Source organism: Crinia signifera, chromosome 1 (genome assembly GCF_055691185.1).
Source record: "Crinia signifera chromosome 1, ASM5569118v1, whole genome shotgun sequence".
Classification (NCBI taxonomy): domain Eukaryota; kingdom Metazoa; phylum Chordata; class Amphibia; order Anura; family Myobatrachidae; genus Crinia; species Crinia signifera.
The window spans coordinates 266878045-266892526 of NC_139217.1; the positions used below are offsets into that span (position 1 = coordinate 266878045).

At 48.1% G+C, this 14482-nt stretch overlaps 1 protein-coding gene across 1 annotated transcript; it reads right to left on the reverse strand.

Annotated features, from left to right (window-relative positions):
* Nucleotides 1-1191: 1191 nt before the first annotated feature.
* LOC146071745 (homeodomain-interacting protein kinase 2-like) lies at nucleotides 1192-13635 on the reverse strand (the record flags this gene model as incomplete). The annotated part of the gene is made up of 6 exons (XM_083179458.1): nucleotides 1192-1762; nucleotides 2596-2780; nucleotides 3204-3278; nucleotides 3518-3631; nucleotides 4955-5078; nucleotides 13064-13635. Coding segments are annotated over 6 exons (1641 nt in total), but the record flags the coding sequence as incomplete, so codon positions are not given.
* Nucleotides 13636-14482: the final 847 nt, after the last annotated feature.

The window sequence follows — 14482 nt, forward strand, 5'->3', positions numbered from 1 at the left end:
GTTACGTATGCTAGTTTGGGGTGGAGTTTGGGGTTAAATAGCCGTTCTTTTCTGGGCCACCATTAATAAAAAATTAATAATTAATAAATAAACTACAAAAATAACTTAAGATCTATAAATAAATCAGCTAACAGTTTCTGCCAATCCACGTCTCCGAGTCTTTATTTCATTAGAGTGTTAAGTATTTGGTTATCAAGGTGCACATACAAGGTCACACATCAGCCATTACAATGTTTATATATCACCTAGGGTATAACATCCAAGAAAATACCACCAAATAGATACAGTAGACAAAAAAGGTGTTAACACACAGCGCTCAATGTATAACCTTAAAAGAACAATACAGATATCACCATTTCTTTCCAAATAGATTTTGCATTGGAGATTTCTCAGACGAGTGATAGTATCTGAAAAGATAACCACCAATTCTCACATAATATGTGAGTTGGTGGAATAGAGGACAATCATAGTGCAGGTTATCTTTGGTTAAAAAGAGGTTTTAATACAAGTCCGCACTTACAACAAGTAGACTTTTTCACAGCATGTATGATAAAACCCTCAGGCAAAGCTGCTGACAATCAGATGGAACAGGAACAAAACAGCATCGATAGGTCCATATACCAGTCCGGAACCAGATGATGGAAAATCTTTGCTGTACCGCCTTGTGGATCGCCAGACAGCCTCTTCTTCCTGGGGGGTCGTCACATCAACACTCAACGCGTTTCGATAATCTTCTTCAGGAGTGTATGATACACTCCTGAAGAAGATTATCGAAACGCGTTGAGTGTTGATGTGACGACCCCCCAGGAAGAAGAGGCTGTCTGGCGATCCACAAGGCGGTACAGCAAAGATTTTCCATCATCTGGTTCCGGACTGGTATATGGACCTATCGATGCTGTTTTGTTCCTGTTCCATCTGATTGTCAGCAGCTTTGCCTGAGGGTTTTATCATACATGCTGTGAAAAAGTCTACTTGTTGTAAGTGCGGACTTGTATTAAAACCTCTTTTTAACCAAAGATAACCTGCACTATGATTGTCCTCTATTCCACCAACTCACATATTATGTGAGAATTGGTGGTTATCTTTTCAGATACTATCACTCGTCTGAGAAATCTCCAATGCAAAATCTATTTGGAAAGAAATGGTGATATCTGTATTGTTCTTTTAAGGTTATACATTGAGAGGTGTAAATTAGGCATAATATTTCTCTGCTTCCAAACGTGCGAGAAGGCGCAGTATGTCTCTGGTTTCTACATTTTGAAAAGGCCGTTGCTGCACCCGAGGAGGCGAGATATGTTGATGCATCTGGCAAGATGGTTTATGCTGCTGCATGGGAGGAGGCGGGATATGTTGATGCATCTGGCAAGATGGTTTATGCTGCTGCATGGGAGGAGGCGGGATATGTTGATGCATCTGGCAAGATGGTTTATGCTGCTGCATGGGAGGAGGCGGGATATGTTGATGCATCTGGCAAGATGGTTTATGCTGCTGCATGGGAGGAGGCGGGATATGCTGCTGCATTGGGCGAGGCGGGATATTCTGCTGCATTGGACGAGGCGGGATATTCTGCTGCATTGGACGAGGCTGGATATGCTGCTGCATTGGGCGAGGCTGGATATTCTTCGGCATTGGACGAGGCGGGATATGCTGATGCACCGGTTGAGGTTGCATCTTCTGCTGCACCTGAGATAGCTTAGTTGCAGTGCTGCAGTTATCCATTGGCCTCTTGCATATTCTCATATTCCGGACACAACTGTCTATACTATGATATAGAGAGAGAAAGAGGGACGTTATAGAGAAGGAAGGACTCAATTGTGCATTGAGACGAAAATGGGAAAGGAAGATGGAAGAAAGACACATGGTCACTGAGTGAACAAGAAATCATATGAGGCAGAAGAAAGCCTTCACACTATACAGAGAATATTCTGTCTCAGATCGAGCAAAGGACAAGGCATCCCTTATCTAAATAATTAATTCATATCTATTAACATTTAGTTATACACATATGTATATGTACAGCTTCAACCACTACATTGTCAGCTGACCCTCAATATCTGCATTTTACCCGTAAAATAATTTTCTGGGACCCCTGTCACCCCACTACATGAAATAGCCCCACATGCAGTAACATGACTTCTAAGTAAACATTGATTTACATTTTGGGCTGCAGACAGTTTGGAAGTAACGCTGCCAATTTGCCTGTACCCCTATATTGCTACCACTATGTTCCCCAGTGCCCCCTATATTGCTACCACTATGTTCCCCAGTGCCCCCTATATTGCTACCACTATGTTCCCCAGTGCCCCCTATATTGCTACCACTATGTTCCCCAGTGCCCCCTATATTGCTACCACTATGTTACCCAGTGCCCCCTATATTGCTACCACTATGTCCCACAGTGCTCCCTATATTGCTACCACTATGTTCCCCAGTGCCCCCTATATTGCAACCACTATGTTCCCCAGTGCCCCTTATATTGCTACCACTATGTTCCCCAGTGCCCCCTTTATTGCTACCACTATATTCCCCAGTGCCCCCTATATTGCTACCACTATGTTCCCCAGTGCGCCGCAAAACATCAAATAAATTCCGTACTATGAGCAGTGTTGGAAATCCTTGAAGTGGGCCATGGTGAGAAACGGGTGCCTCAGAGCCTCACTGGGTGTCATTCTTGTAGCCGCATTCAGGTCCAACATCTTTTTCAGCAGATCAACCAGCTGTCTTCTGTCTGCCCGCTCAACAACAAAGTCAAAGCCATCAAGATCTGTTCGCTCATTCACCTGCAAAGAGACCAAGCGGACATGTTACGTCAGTAATGCAGTCTGTCCGTCTGTAGAGAATAACAAAACCGATAAGCCCCCAGGCTCTGGCTCCCATAACACCTCTGGCAAAAACCCTTGCTCACCACTCTGGATATCCAGAGATGGAACACCTAAAGTCACACGCTGCCACACACTGTCCCATCAGGTGCTCTATGGAAGCCAAAGTATAACTTTTACAGGTTTACAACAAATCAGATTCTACCTATTATCTCGTGGAAAGTGCTAGATAAATGATAACTAGAATCTGATTGGCGGCTACTTCTGTGAACCTACACTTACATATACACATGTTTGTAGAGTGCACATCTGTGCCACAAAGTACATACATGAAACCTTTAGAGCGAGCCAATATACCCCAAACAGTGTCTCATAGGGAAGTACCTTCGGTAAGTCATCCAGACTAAGAAATCTGTCATCGCTGAACTCCTGTGATTCTTGGCTACAGTTTTCAGGTCTCTGCGTCAAGGAAACAATTGTTAGAGAGCAGAGAACTATACGTGCTGGAGATCTGACATTACTGGAGATCTGATATTAATAACATATAGTATATAATATAGCTGAGCAGAGCGGACTATGATGTCACTATATAGTATATAATATAGCCGAGCAGTGCGGACTATGATGTCACCTAGATGTCACATTACTATGTATCCTATTTGCTACACAACATGGATTAAAAAGGAAAGTTTTCCTACCTTCAGCCACCACGGAGAAGCAGGAGAGTCACGATGGAAGAACATGGTGGTTTTTCTCCCTGAGTTGAGAGTGTTTTTTGGCGGCAGCCCCTGGGTCCAACAGATGAATCTGATCTGTGTGGATGCACATGACACGCATTATTACACAAAAAAGACAATTACAAACACCTTGAGCAACAACTAGGTCTAGGGATGGCCATCGTTTCAAAAGTAAAACTGGCCATCGATAGTGTATAACTATGCAACGGATGACCAGCGATGTTTTTACATATCGATGGCCATCCCTAACTAGGCCTCAAAACGGGACCCCACAGCACACAAGGTCCAGGATTCCAGAATCACCAGGAGAATGGCCACCTTGTGATTTGCAGTGTGGTGCCGCCGCTGATGTTGGACTTCAGAGAAGAAGTAATGATTATATGGGTGCAGAGTATGCAATGTGGTTCTCCCTGGTCTGACGAGCCCTGTGGTCCCACAGGCCTATACTTAGGATGGGAAACGGTCATCTGTCAGACCAGACTTAGGTCGACAGTCATTAGGTCGACCCCGGAAGGTCGACTGTCCCCAAGGTCGACAGGGTTAAAGGTCAACATGGCTCAAGGTCGACATGACTTAAGGTCGACATGGTTCTAGGTCGACAGTCATTAGGTCGACATGAGTTTTCACTGTTTTTTGAGCCGACATGTGCCGACAGGCGGTATTTCATGCCCTACCATCCACTAGGGCTTGGTGGGAGATTAAAATAGTGTGCCGAGCACAGCGAGGCACCGTGCCCGAAGCATTGCGAGCGATGCAAGGGGCTGCTGTTCAACTCCAACTGTGTCCATGTCGACTGTGTCGACATCCGGGTCAAAAACCAGTGAAAAACTCATGTCGACCTAATGACTGTCGACCTAAACCCATGTCGACCTTGGCCCATGTCGACCTTAAGTCATGTCGACCTTGAGCCATGTCGACCTTTAACCCTGTCGACCTTGGGGACAGTCGACCTTCCGGGGTCGACCTAATGACTGTAGACCTAAGTCTGTTCTGACAGATGTACCGCTTCCCTTAGGACACGCAGGCATCTACTGAGGCTCGAGGAAAAGAAATTCCAAACTGAATTAAGAAGAAGATTCTTCACCATTAGAGCAGTAACATTCTGGAAGTCATGGCCGGTGGGGGTGGTTACAGCAACTGTTAATGAATTTAAATCAAAATTGATTTCTGGCCACTAAGGGAATCCTAAAGATATGACTTACTCGAGTCAGTGGTTACAAGTCAGATAGGTTGAACTCGATGGACTAATGTATTTTTTCAGCCTTAATTACTATGTATGTTACTATGTACATATGCACATGGCACTCTTTGCACCTTATATAGATACAGCACTGAATAGTTCAGTGTATACATATAAACCACATAGAAAACATGATTATCTGGCACAGCACTACCTACCTGGTCATATTCCGAGCACCCAGGATACAGGGTGTACCCCAAAAACAGCTCAGCCATTATACAGCCCAAAGACCACATGTCAATGGCTTCATTATACGGCGAATCCAGGATAACCTCTGGAGACCTGCAAAGTTCAGAGTAAGAGAATGAAAAAGTGATAGACAGAGACAATTTATTTAGCATCTTCTAGAAGATAATAGATAAAATCTGGTTGCCATCCCATATTCAGTACATCTCCCACCTTAGTGCAGAGACACAGACGGGAGTAGATCCAGACTGAGAAAGAAAAAGAGACAGACAAAGCAGAGGGAGAGAGAGAGAGATGGAGGTAGATCCAGAGAGAGAGAGAGATTGTGGGAGGGACAGATGTACTAAGCTTTGAAAATTGACAACATGGAGAATGATAAATGACCAACCAATCAGCTTCTAACTGTTATTTTTCAAACAGCCTTTAGCATGATAGTTAGGGGCTGATTGGATGGTACTTTATCACTCTCCACTATATAATTTTTTTGTGTTTACTACATACTGTATCGCCGAGAGAGAGAGGAAGAGTTACATGTTAAACACTTTAGCATTAAGTAAATCACCTATGTGTCGATAACATGATGAGTATGAATGTATGTAAATACAGACAGGTGCACACATATAATACAGAGATAACAGAGCCAAACCCGTGCACTTCTTCTGGCCTGGGATGACAGAGCTCAGACATACTCTTCTTAAGGGGCATGCTTATTATGACCCTAAAAACTAGTATCCTTTCATGCCACATAACATGTCAATATGGACTGCTTTATCTGGGCAATTTACAATTGTACACAGCAGTAATGCCAAGTCGTCATAGCAAATGAAATGAGCAGCATCCTAAGTTACATTAAGTAGAGGCAGCAGTTATAAGAAGTAGAGGCAGCAGTTATAATAAGCAGCGCCAGCGGTTATAATAAGCAGTGCCAGCAGTTAGAACTAGCAATGTCGGCAGTTGATTAATGTAATGCTAGCACTAGGCATGGAATGGGTCCCAGGCTGTGTGTGTGTGACCATTAGGGAGCATGTGACTCGGGGATCAAATAAACTGCTTGGGAATGGCAGAGCTAGCTGAATATGGGGTCAGGAAAGGGAGGAGTCTTCCTCTCTTTCCTGCTGAGATTTTGGTGAGTGGACGTTTCTCCCTTGAGCTTCCACTTGTCCTAATTTAAGCACCTTTCCCTCTGCTAGCATGTCCTCACGGTCCCCACGCCCACGGCGTTCTGCCAGGCTGCCTGCCCGTTTTGCTGAGGATGCCCAGCTGCCCGCCGCCACGCTTACCGCGCGGTCGCCCGCGGCAACGGCGTCCGCGCCTCCCGCAGGTCGGCGTGTGAGGAGGGCTGTGTCTGCTAGCCCCAGCCCCCGGGCTGCGGGTGCGGCTGCAGCCTCCTCCGTGTCGGCTGGTGGGCGGCGTGGAGCCGTGTCGCGGTGCGCGTCCGCGGGTGGGCGTGGGTCTAATGCTGCCTCAGCTCCCCCGGCCCCTGCTAGGAGTCGGCGGGGGGGTCCCGAGAGGGGTGAATCCGCGGGGTCCCAGAGGAGCGTGTCTCCTCTGCCTGATAGGGGCCTGATTCAGAGCATCCAGCCTGCTGCTGGGGCTCGGAGGGCATTGCTTGTGCGCATGCCAGCTAGGGCATGGGGAGGTGTGGGGGCACGGCGGTATCTGGGAATATCGAGGGATTCCCCACCGGGGTCACCGAGGCCATATATGCCCACCTTGCTGGGCAATAGGTCCCGGCTTGCCGGGGGGTGACGCTGCGGAGGGGGGTCCTGGGCGTTCTGGACATGCTCGGGGCAGTAGCTCCGCCCGCGGGGGTCGACACGGTCGGAAGACTGGTCGGGGCTCTGCAGTGGGATCTGCCGACATGGCCTTTGACCCTGAGGCCCTCTCTGCTGCTTGGTCCTCGGTTTCTGGGGCTCTGGCTCCTTTGGTGCAGGCAATGCCACGGGACGCGAGGGGTGACGGTGCTAGTGGGAGCTCCCAGTTCATGCGGGCCATCCAGGATATGGGGGACGCAGTAGCGGTGCTGGGGGGGAGGTCTGCCCGTAACCCCAATACCGTTCATTCCACCCCACGGCGGGCCAGTAGGCGGGGTCCTTCATGCCGGGCCTCAGGCTGCTCAGCCCCCGTCCCGGATGAGCATGATACGGCCATGGAGGAGGATTTCCCAGATGTCGACGATGTTGTCGATGAGAAGGTCGACACGGCTGACGATGCCGACACGGATGATGATACCTGGGCTGCTCAGCCAGAGTCGGCAGGTGAGGCCTCTGATGAGGACGGGGAAGGGTCTGCTTCTGGGGGGTCTTCAGGCAGTTCCCAGGGTACCCGATCCCCCTCTTCTTCCTCTTCTTCTGCTGGTGGGTCTGACCACGGCAGCACGGCGAAGGCCCGAAGCGGGCCGCCAAGTATGCTAAGAAGGCCGCAGGGCGCTTGGCGCAGGGGACAAAACGGAGGAAGAAGGCGGCCTTATCACGCAAGAGGCGTAACCTTCCCGGGGTGGTGCACTGTGACTACACGGCAGTGCTGAGGGGCCTTAGAGAGAGCTGTAGGGTAAAAATTCAGAAAGGAGATTTTGTGTATGTGTTTAGCCTTACGGAGGAGTCCAAAAAGGCGTTTAAAGAGGCCAAGGGTAAAGGGGGGATAGGGGCGGAGGCGTACCGCTCCTACGATAATTGGCTGGCAGGTTTCTGCGTCTTCGCGGCCTGCTACCTGGAGGACAGGCCAGAGGAGCATATGAATGTCATAAGGTACATCCATATGGTCCATGACATGCACCTCAAGTATGGGGGCACTGCTTGGCGTACTTACGATGAGCAGTTCCGACGCAAGCAGGATTGCTTGCACATATTGGACCTGGGGTGTAAGGATGTGGAGATGTGGAGGTGTGGATGGAAGTGGTCAGGGTCCATCTGAGTGCAGTCGAGGGTGTGGCTACAGCGGCAGCCGCGGCCCCCTCCACTGCTCCCAGGGTTTCACCGGGCACCCCACAAGCGCAACGTCCTGCCCCTGGGGCCAGGCCTGCGGGAACAGGACAGGCGAAGGGGAAGTGTTTTGCCTATAACAACAACTCTTGCCAGCTAGGACAGAAATGCAGGTTTAAACATGTCTGCATCAATTGTTCTGGGAACCACCCAGCCTCCAATTGCTTTCGGGGGGGGGGGGGGGGGTCGCCTCGGTAGAGGGGCGGGCGCAGGTTCCTCCTCCAAGGCGGTTCCCTCCGGGAACCCTCGATAGGGCTCATACCCCGGTTAGGGTCGAGGCGATGGCCGGCTGGCTTAGTCGATACCCAGATAGGGCGACTGCAGAGTTTTTGTTTCAGGGTTTTAGTCAGGGGTTCCAGTTGCCAGTTCAGGGTGTAGTTAGAGGGGGCTCCTTCAGAAACCTGCAGTCTGCTTGTTCACTCCCTGAAGTGTTAAGGGATAAAGTGGACAAAGAGTTACAGTTGGGGCGTATGGCTGGCCCTTTCGATCAGCCCCCAGTTGATGGCTTGGTTATCTCCCCCGTAGGAGTCGTGCCCAAGAAGGTCCCTGGCAAATTCCGCCTAATTCAACATCTGTCTTACCCTGCGGGTTTCTCTGTCAATGACGCCATCCCAGAACCGTGCTGTTCAGTGGCTTATCAGTCATTTGACGACGCCCTGGCTATGGTTAGGTCATACGGCGCAGGGGCCCTTATGGCTAAGATCGATGTTGAGTCCGCATTCCGGCTGCTCCCATTGCACCCCAATGCTTTCAGGTTAATGGGCTTTCGTATAGGAGAGGAGTATTTCATCGACAAATGCTTGCCGATGGGGTGTTCAGTATCCTGTGCCTTTTTGGAAAGGTTCAGTACCTTTTTGCATTGGTGTGTGGAGCAGTCGTCTGGGGAGAGCGGGATCGCTCATTACCTCGATGACTTTCTGTGTGTGGGGCCGGCTGGGTCCACCGGTTGTGCAGCCATCCTAGAAAATATCCGTTCTCTTTTCCATCAATTCGGGGTTCCGATTGCGGAAGAGAAAACGGAGGGCCCTGTCACGTGCCTTTCCTTTCTGGGGATCCAGATTGACTCAGTGCAGGGGCTTTGCTCGCTGCCACTGGATAAGGTCACGAAACTCGGGGAGGCCATAGAAGTGTGTCGCCAAGCCAGAAAAGTCCCATTACGTCAAGCTCAGTCTTTGCTGGGGCAGCTGAATTTCGGTGCAAAGTTATCCCTATGGGCAGGTTGTTTTGTAGGAAGTTGGAGCGTGCCACTGCTGGGGTGGCCAGAGCGCATCACCTAGTCCGCCTGTCGAGCGAGATCAGGTGAGACCTGGAGGTCTGGGCTGCATTCCTCCAGCATTTCGGATCTGGTTGGCTCCGGTAGTGGACAATCTTCAGTTGCAGTTGTTCACTGATGCCGCAGTTTCCACTGGTTTCGGTTGTTTTTTAGCTGGTAGTTGGTCTGTTGCTCCTTGGCCCTCTGTTTGGTTTGAGTCGGGCCTGACACGTGACTTGCTGCTGTTGGAGTTGTCCCCCATTATGGTTTCCATGGAAATCTGGGGGCCTCGCCTGGCAAACAGGAGTCTGCTTTTCTGGTGTCATAATTTAGGGGCGGTTCACGCCATTAACAACCAGAGGGCCAAGTCGCTTGTTGTGTTGCGCGTGTTGAGCCATCTGTTTCTTCAATGTTTGCGCTTCAACATATTGTTCAGGGCGCAACACGTGCCCGGGGTCGAGAACCTATTTGTTACCCCCAATTGTTTGTGACTCTTCCCTTTTGTGTCCTGGTATGGCTTCAATTGTGATTGAAGCATGTCTCCGGCACCAATATGTGCCACAATCAGAATCTAAATTTTTTTTTCTTTTTTGGCAGATCCTCTAGTCCAATACCATGTCCCTTCATAACAATTCAACCGTACTAATGGCTTCTTTTTTCTTCTCCTTTATAGGTGTGGGGTACGATAGGTTAAAGGTGTGGGTAGTGGGTCACTCCTTTATCTATTGGGCTGCTAGGTTGGTTGCCTCTGGGGGGGGGGGGGGCTGAGTTTCCTTGCTCCCAATACATTAGGTGGTTGGGTATTAGGGGAATGACTTGGGGCACCCTGAATTCATTCCTTATGGTGAATGTTCGCAGGTTTGGGGTGCCCGAAGTCCTGGTGCTTCATCTCGGTGGCAACGACCTCGAGAAAATGTCCCAATTGAGATTGCGGGCCGTGATCCTGAGTGATCTGGAGGAAATTTGTGCAGCCTGGGCACACTGTACGTTAGTGTGGACTTTTATTGTGCCTCGTATCTGTTGGAGAGGGGCCAGAGATGCTAAGGTGGTTGACGAGGCCAGACAGAAGCTTAATTCGGCTGTTACAAGGTGGGTTTTAACGGCCGGCGGTGCTGTTATACCTCATACTCGGATTAAGTTTAAGTGCCGTCACCTGTATAGGCCTGATGGGGTTCATTTATTTCCAGAGGGGCTGTTTATGTTTCTGGAGGATCTGCTTCTGGTTGTTGCTTGGGTGTCTTAGACTGGTGGTGGGGCTGTACCCTGGGATCAGGGTTCATGCCTTTGCGGGAAAGAACGGCAGGTTAATAGTTTATTAGCCTCCACAGTAGCGCACGCAGGGGGGGTTTCCGAGTACCCAGAAACCCCCCCAGGAGTCTTTTTAAAATCGGACCTTGGGAACCGAAGATATCTGACTTCAAAGCAGTGGTCCCCATCCAAGCCTGTTAATTGCTCTTCCCAGTCAGATATTTCAGGTTTTTTCTGACATAGAGTTTTTCTGGGGGTATATCCCAAAAGCTGGGACTCTCCCCCTTTGAAAGACACTAGAAGCTTGTCTCTACTGTGCCCAGAACCAGAGATATCAGCCTTCCAGCAGCTGGTTACTGCTCCAGCTCCACACACCTGGTATGTAGTTTTATATACTCATTGGCAGATTGCTCTGCCTCCTGAACTCTGATCCCCTAGTCCCCAATACCATTTGGTAGGTGAGATTCTCTAGTTTTTAATTCCATTAAAATCTAAGAAATCTATTTCCGGGAACTGGAGATATCTGCAGTCAAGCAAGCTGTCCTCCCACCAGAAAATTATGAATAATAAGCCCACTCCACTATACACCCCATCTCTGCATATTAAACATCCTCTACCACCCTGGAAGTTATGTATCAGGGCCCCTTCTTTCAGCCCAATGCCCCCTTCTCCCACCCCATCTCCCACCATTTGTGCAGTAAAGGGGTAATTAGTGGAAATTACTGATCCAGGCCGTACAGGCAGAGCGGTTGATATAATACCCCCTACCACCCGCGGGACATCAAAGCATATACTGGGTCACCTAAGTGTCCATCTCCGTGCTTTGCTCCGCCCCTCTGGAAACCCCCTTCTGAAAATCCTGCGTTTGCCCCTGTCCATTACCCGTTTATGCAACGTATATAGATTGTTTTCGGTGCGCTCGCCTATTCATTGACTTATGCCTTTCGCTCGATCTCCCGCTTGGGGGCAGCGAGACCACCTGGCTGGGTGGTAGTCAATGTAGTAGGTCGAGTGGATACCGCTTGGTAGGGTAGTTTGATTACGTATGCTGAGTTTGGGGGTGGAGTTTAGTTTAGTAGCCGTTCTTTCTTGGCCACCATTTATTTAAATTAGTTTAATCAAATCAAAAACTAGCTTAAATATTCAAATAATAAATCAGCTAACAATTTCTGCCAAACCTATGTCTCTGATTCTTTATTTCAGGTTTAATGTTAAGATAAGTTAAGTTAAGGTTTAACATGCTAGAGGTACACACACATGAGGTGCTAAAATGTTTAAGAACAAGCAGTGCCAGCAGTTAGAACAAGCAGTACCAGCAGTTAAGGACCCCATACATCAGCAATTAATTGTGACAATTTTCAGATATGGAGATGTGACAATTTTCAGATATGGAGATGATTGCCACAATTAATTTTAGATGTGTGGGCTCCCCCTTTTGGCAATCCCAATCAAAATCGCCAATCGATTGCTTAATCAGGTTTTTAAACATGTTTAATAATCTGGTATTATCTGCAGATCTTTTTTATATGTGTGGGCATTCCCAATTCGTCTTCTCCATCTATTTACATTATGAACAGCAATCGATTGGGCAATTTCCAGATATGAAGATGCAATCTTTAGATGGAAAAATCTGGCGATCACTGAAATAAACCTGTAATGTGTGGGCAAAGTCAGATAGATTGTAAAATCCATTTATCTGGCCAAAAAATCCCTGGATCTGGAAATCCATAAATTGTGATTGCTGATGTATGGGGCCCATTAGAAAAAGCATTGCCAGCAGTTAGAACAAGCAGTGCTGGCAGTTAGAACAAGCAGTGCTGGCAGTTAGAACAATCAGCCACAGTGCTGTTGGCCTCTCATGCTCTTGTAGACAGTAACTTATCCATTAAATCCTATTCATCTATTACCTTTACTCAGGGCCTCCAATAGGGGGGTGCTATGGTTACAGCTGTCGGGGCCCGACCTCTGGAAGGGCCCAGGCAGCTCATTTTGACCGCCACAACCCCCCAACTGCCTCCGCTGTGCTGAACAAAGCATGTCCCTGAGCGCAGGCTTATTCAACCCAGGACGCTGGCGGCCAATTAAAATGCTGCACCAGCTTTTGAGTCAATCAGAGCTTGCGTGGCAGCAGCCAATCAGAGCGGCAGACGGTACGCAAGCTCTAATTGGCTCACCAGCTGGTGCTGCATTTTAATTGTCTGCCGGGATCTTGAGTTGAAGAATCCTTTGCTCTGGGACCTTTGGGCTACAGCTCAGCAGAAGAGGAGATGGGGAGCAGGAGCCAGGTTATGGTAAGTCAAGTGAGGAGGGAGAGGGGGGGTTTGGGCGACTGGAAATGAGTGCCGGGCCCCAAAATTCCTGATGGCGGGCCTAAATTTACCGCTTTCTGACAGCATCTACAAGAACCGAGCTATGTATAAGAGTAACAGCGATAGTTACTCAGCAACAGAAGCACAAAAGGAGTTATATAACACTGACACAAACATGAAATAAAGTAGTATACAAGATCCCACCGCCATATTATTCCTCATGTTACGTAAAACTGCTGTCCTGAGACACTAATCTGAGTCTTACAAGGGGCTAATCTGACTATGTCTCACCTGTAATACCTGGTTGTCACATAGCTGGGATGCTTTGCATTGGACTTCACTATGGCAGATCCAAAATCAATGACCTTTACCCTGTTAGGCTCTTTTATAGGGTCCACCAGCATTATGTTCTCGGGCTTTAGGTCTGTGTGGATGATGCCCAGGGTTTTCATCTTGTCGAGAGCAGTGCACACTTGGTGTATGATCGGTCGGATGTCTACAAGTGGTGTTGGCTTGAACCTATTCTGCCTCATAAATTGGTAGAGGTCCTGTCCCAGCAGCTCATAAACAATGCATGTGTGGTTCTTGTGGCTAAACTTCTCATATGCTTGAACAATGTTGTATTCATATGCTCCATTCCTGTTGAGCCACGTCATTATATTTGCCTCCATTTGTCCCTCCTTGGCAAAGTAAGGGGTGTTCTTAAAGATCTTAATTGCTACGTTCCTCCCGGTGCCTCTTTCGCAGCATTTCACCACCTTGCCGAAAGATCCTTGTCCCAGAAACTCTAGCACTTGGTATGAGTGTTTCAGGGAAGAAAGTACTTCATTTTGCACAGGGCAGTAATTTTCATCACTGTTATAATAAAAAAAAACATAAAGGGATAAGGGTCAAGTTTATCAGTACAGAACTTTGCATTTCTGAGATGGGATTTATGGGAAGAGAATATTTCTATAAAAAAAAGAAGACAAAGGGGGAAATTTACTAAGATGTGTATTCTACTTCACATGTGGTGTTGCTATGGGCAACCAATCAGAATCTACTTCTCATTTATTTAGCACCCTCTAGAACAGGGGTGGGGAACTAACCGGTCTGAGTGGCCCTCCCACCCACCTGGCAGCTTTGCCGGAAGTACAGGGGAATTCTCACGAGAGGTCGGTAGTTCTGGCGAGATTCCTCTTAATCAGCAGTAGCCGGAGACTGTCACTCCTATTCAGTGGCAGCCGCCGGAGCGAGGGACGGCTGCAGCAGGACAATTTGTAAGAGAAATTTTTACATATGGCCCCCGAAGAATTTTTTCCCCACACAAATGGCCCTTGGCACAAAAAAGGTTCCCCACCCCTGCTCTAGAAGAAAGTAGTCAGAATCATATTGGTTGCCATAGCAACATCACATGTGAAGTAGAATACACATCTTAGTAAATTTCCCCCAAACTACTTTTTTGTGTGTAGTAAACAAATGCAAGAAAAGATTTTTGGTCCAGGTGATATGAATATTATGCTTCATGTCCCTTATTCAGGTGTAGTCACAAAGCGGCATTGATATCCGATTCAGAATGAGTTGCAGTTGCACCAACAAGATTTTGCAGGCACAGTACTATCATGTGAGCGCTTCACTTTATACTCTTGATAAAGGGCCTTATTCAGATCTGAGCTCAGTACAAATTTGTTTGGAAAATGGGCAAAACCATGTGCACTGCAGGAGGAGCAG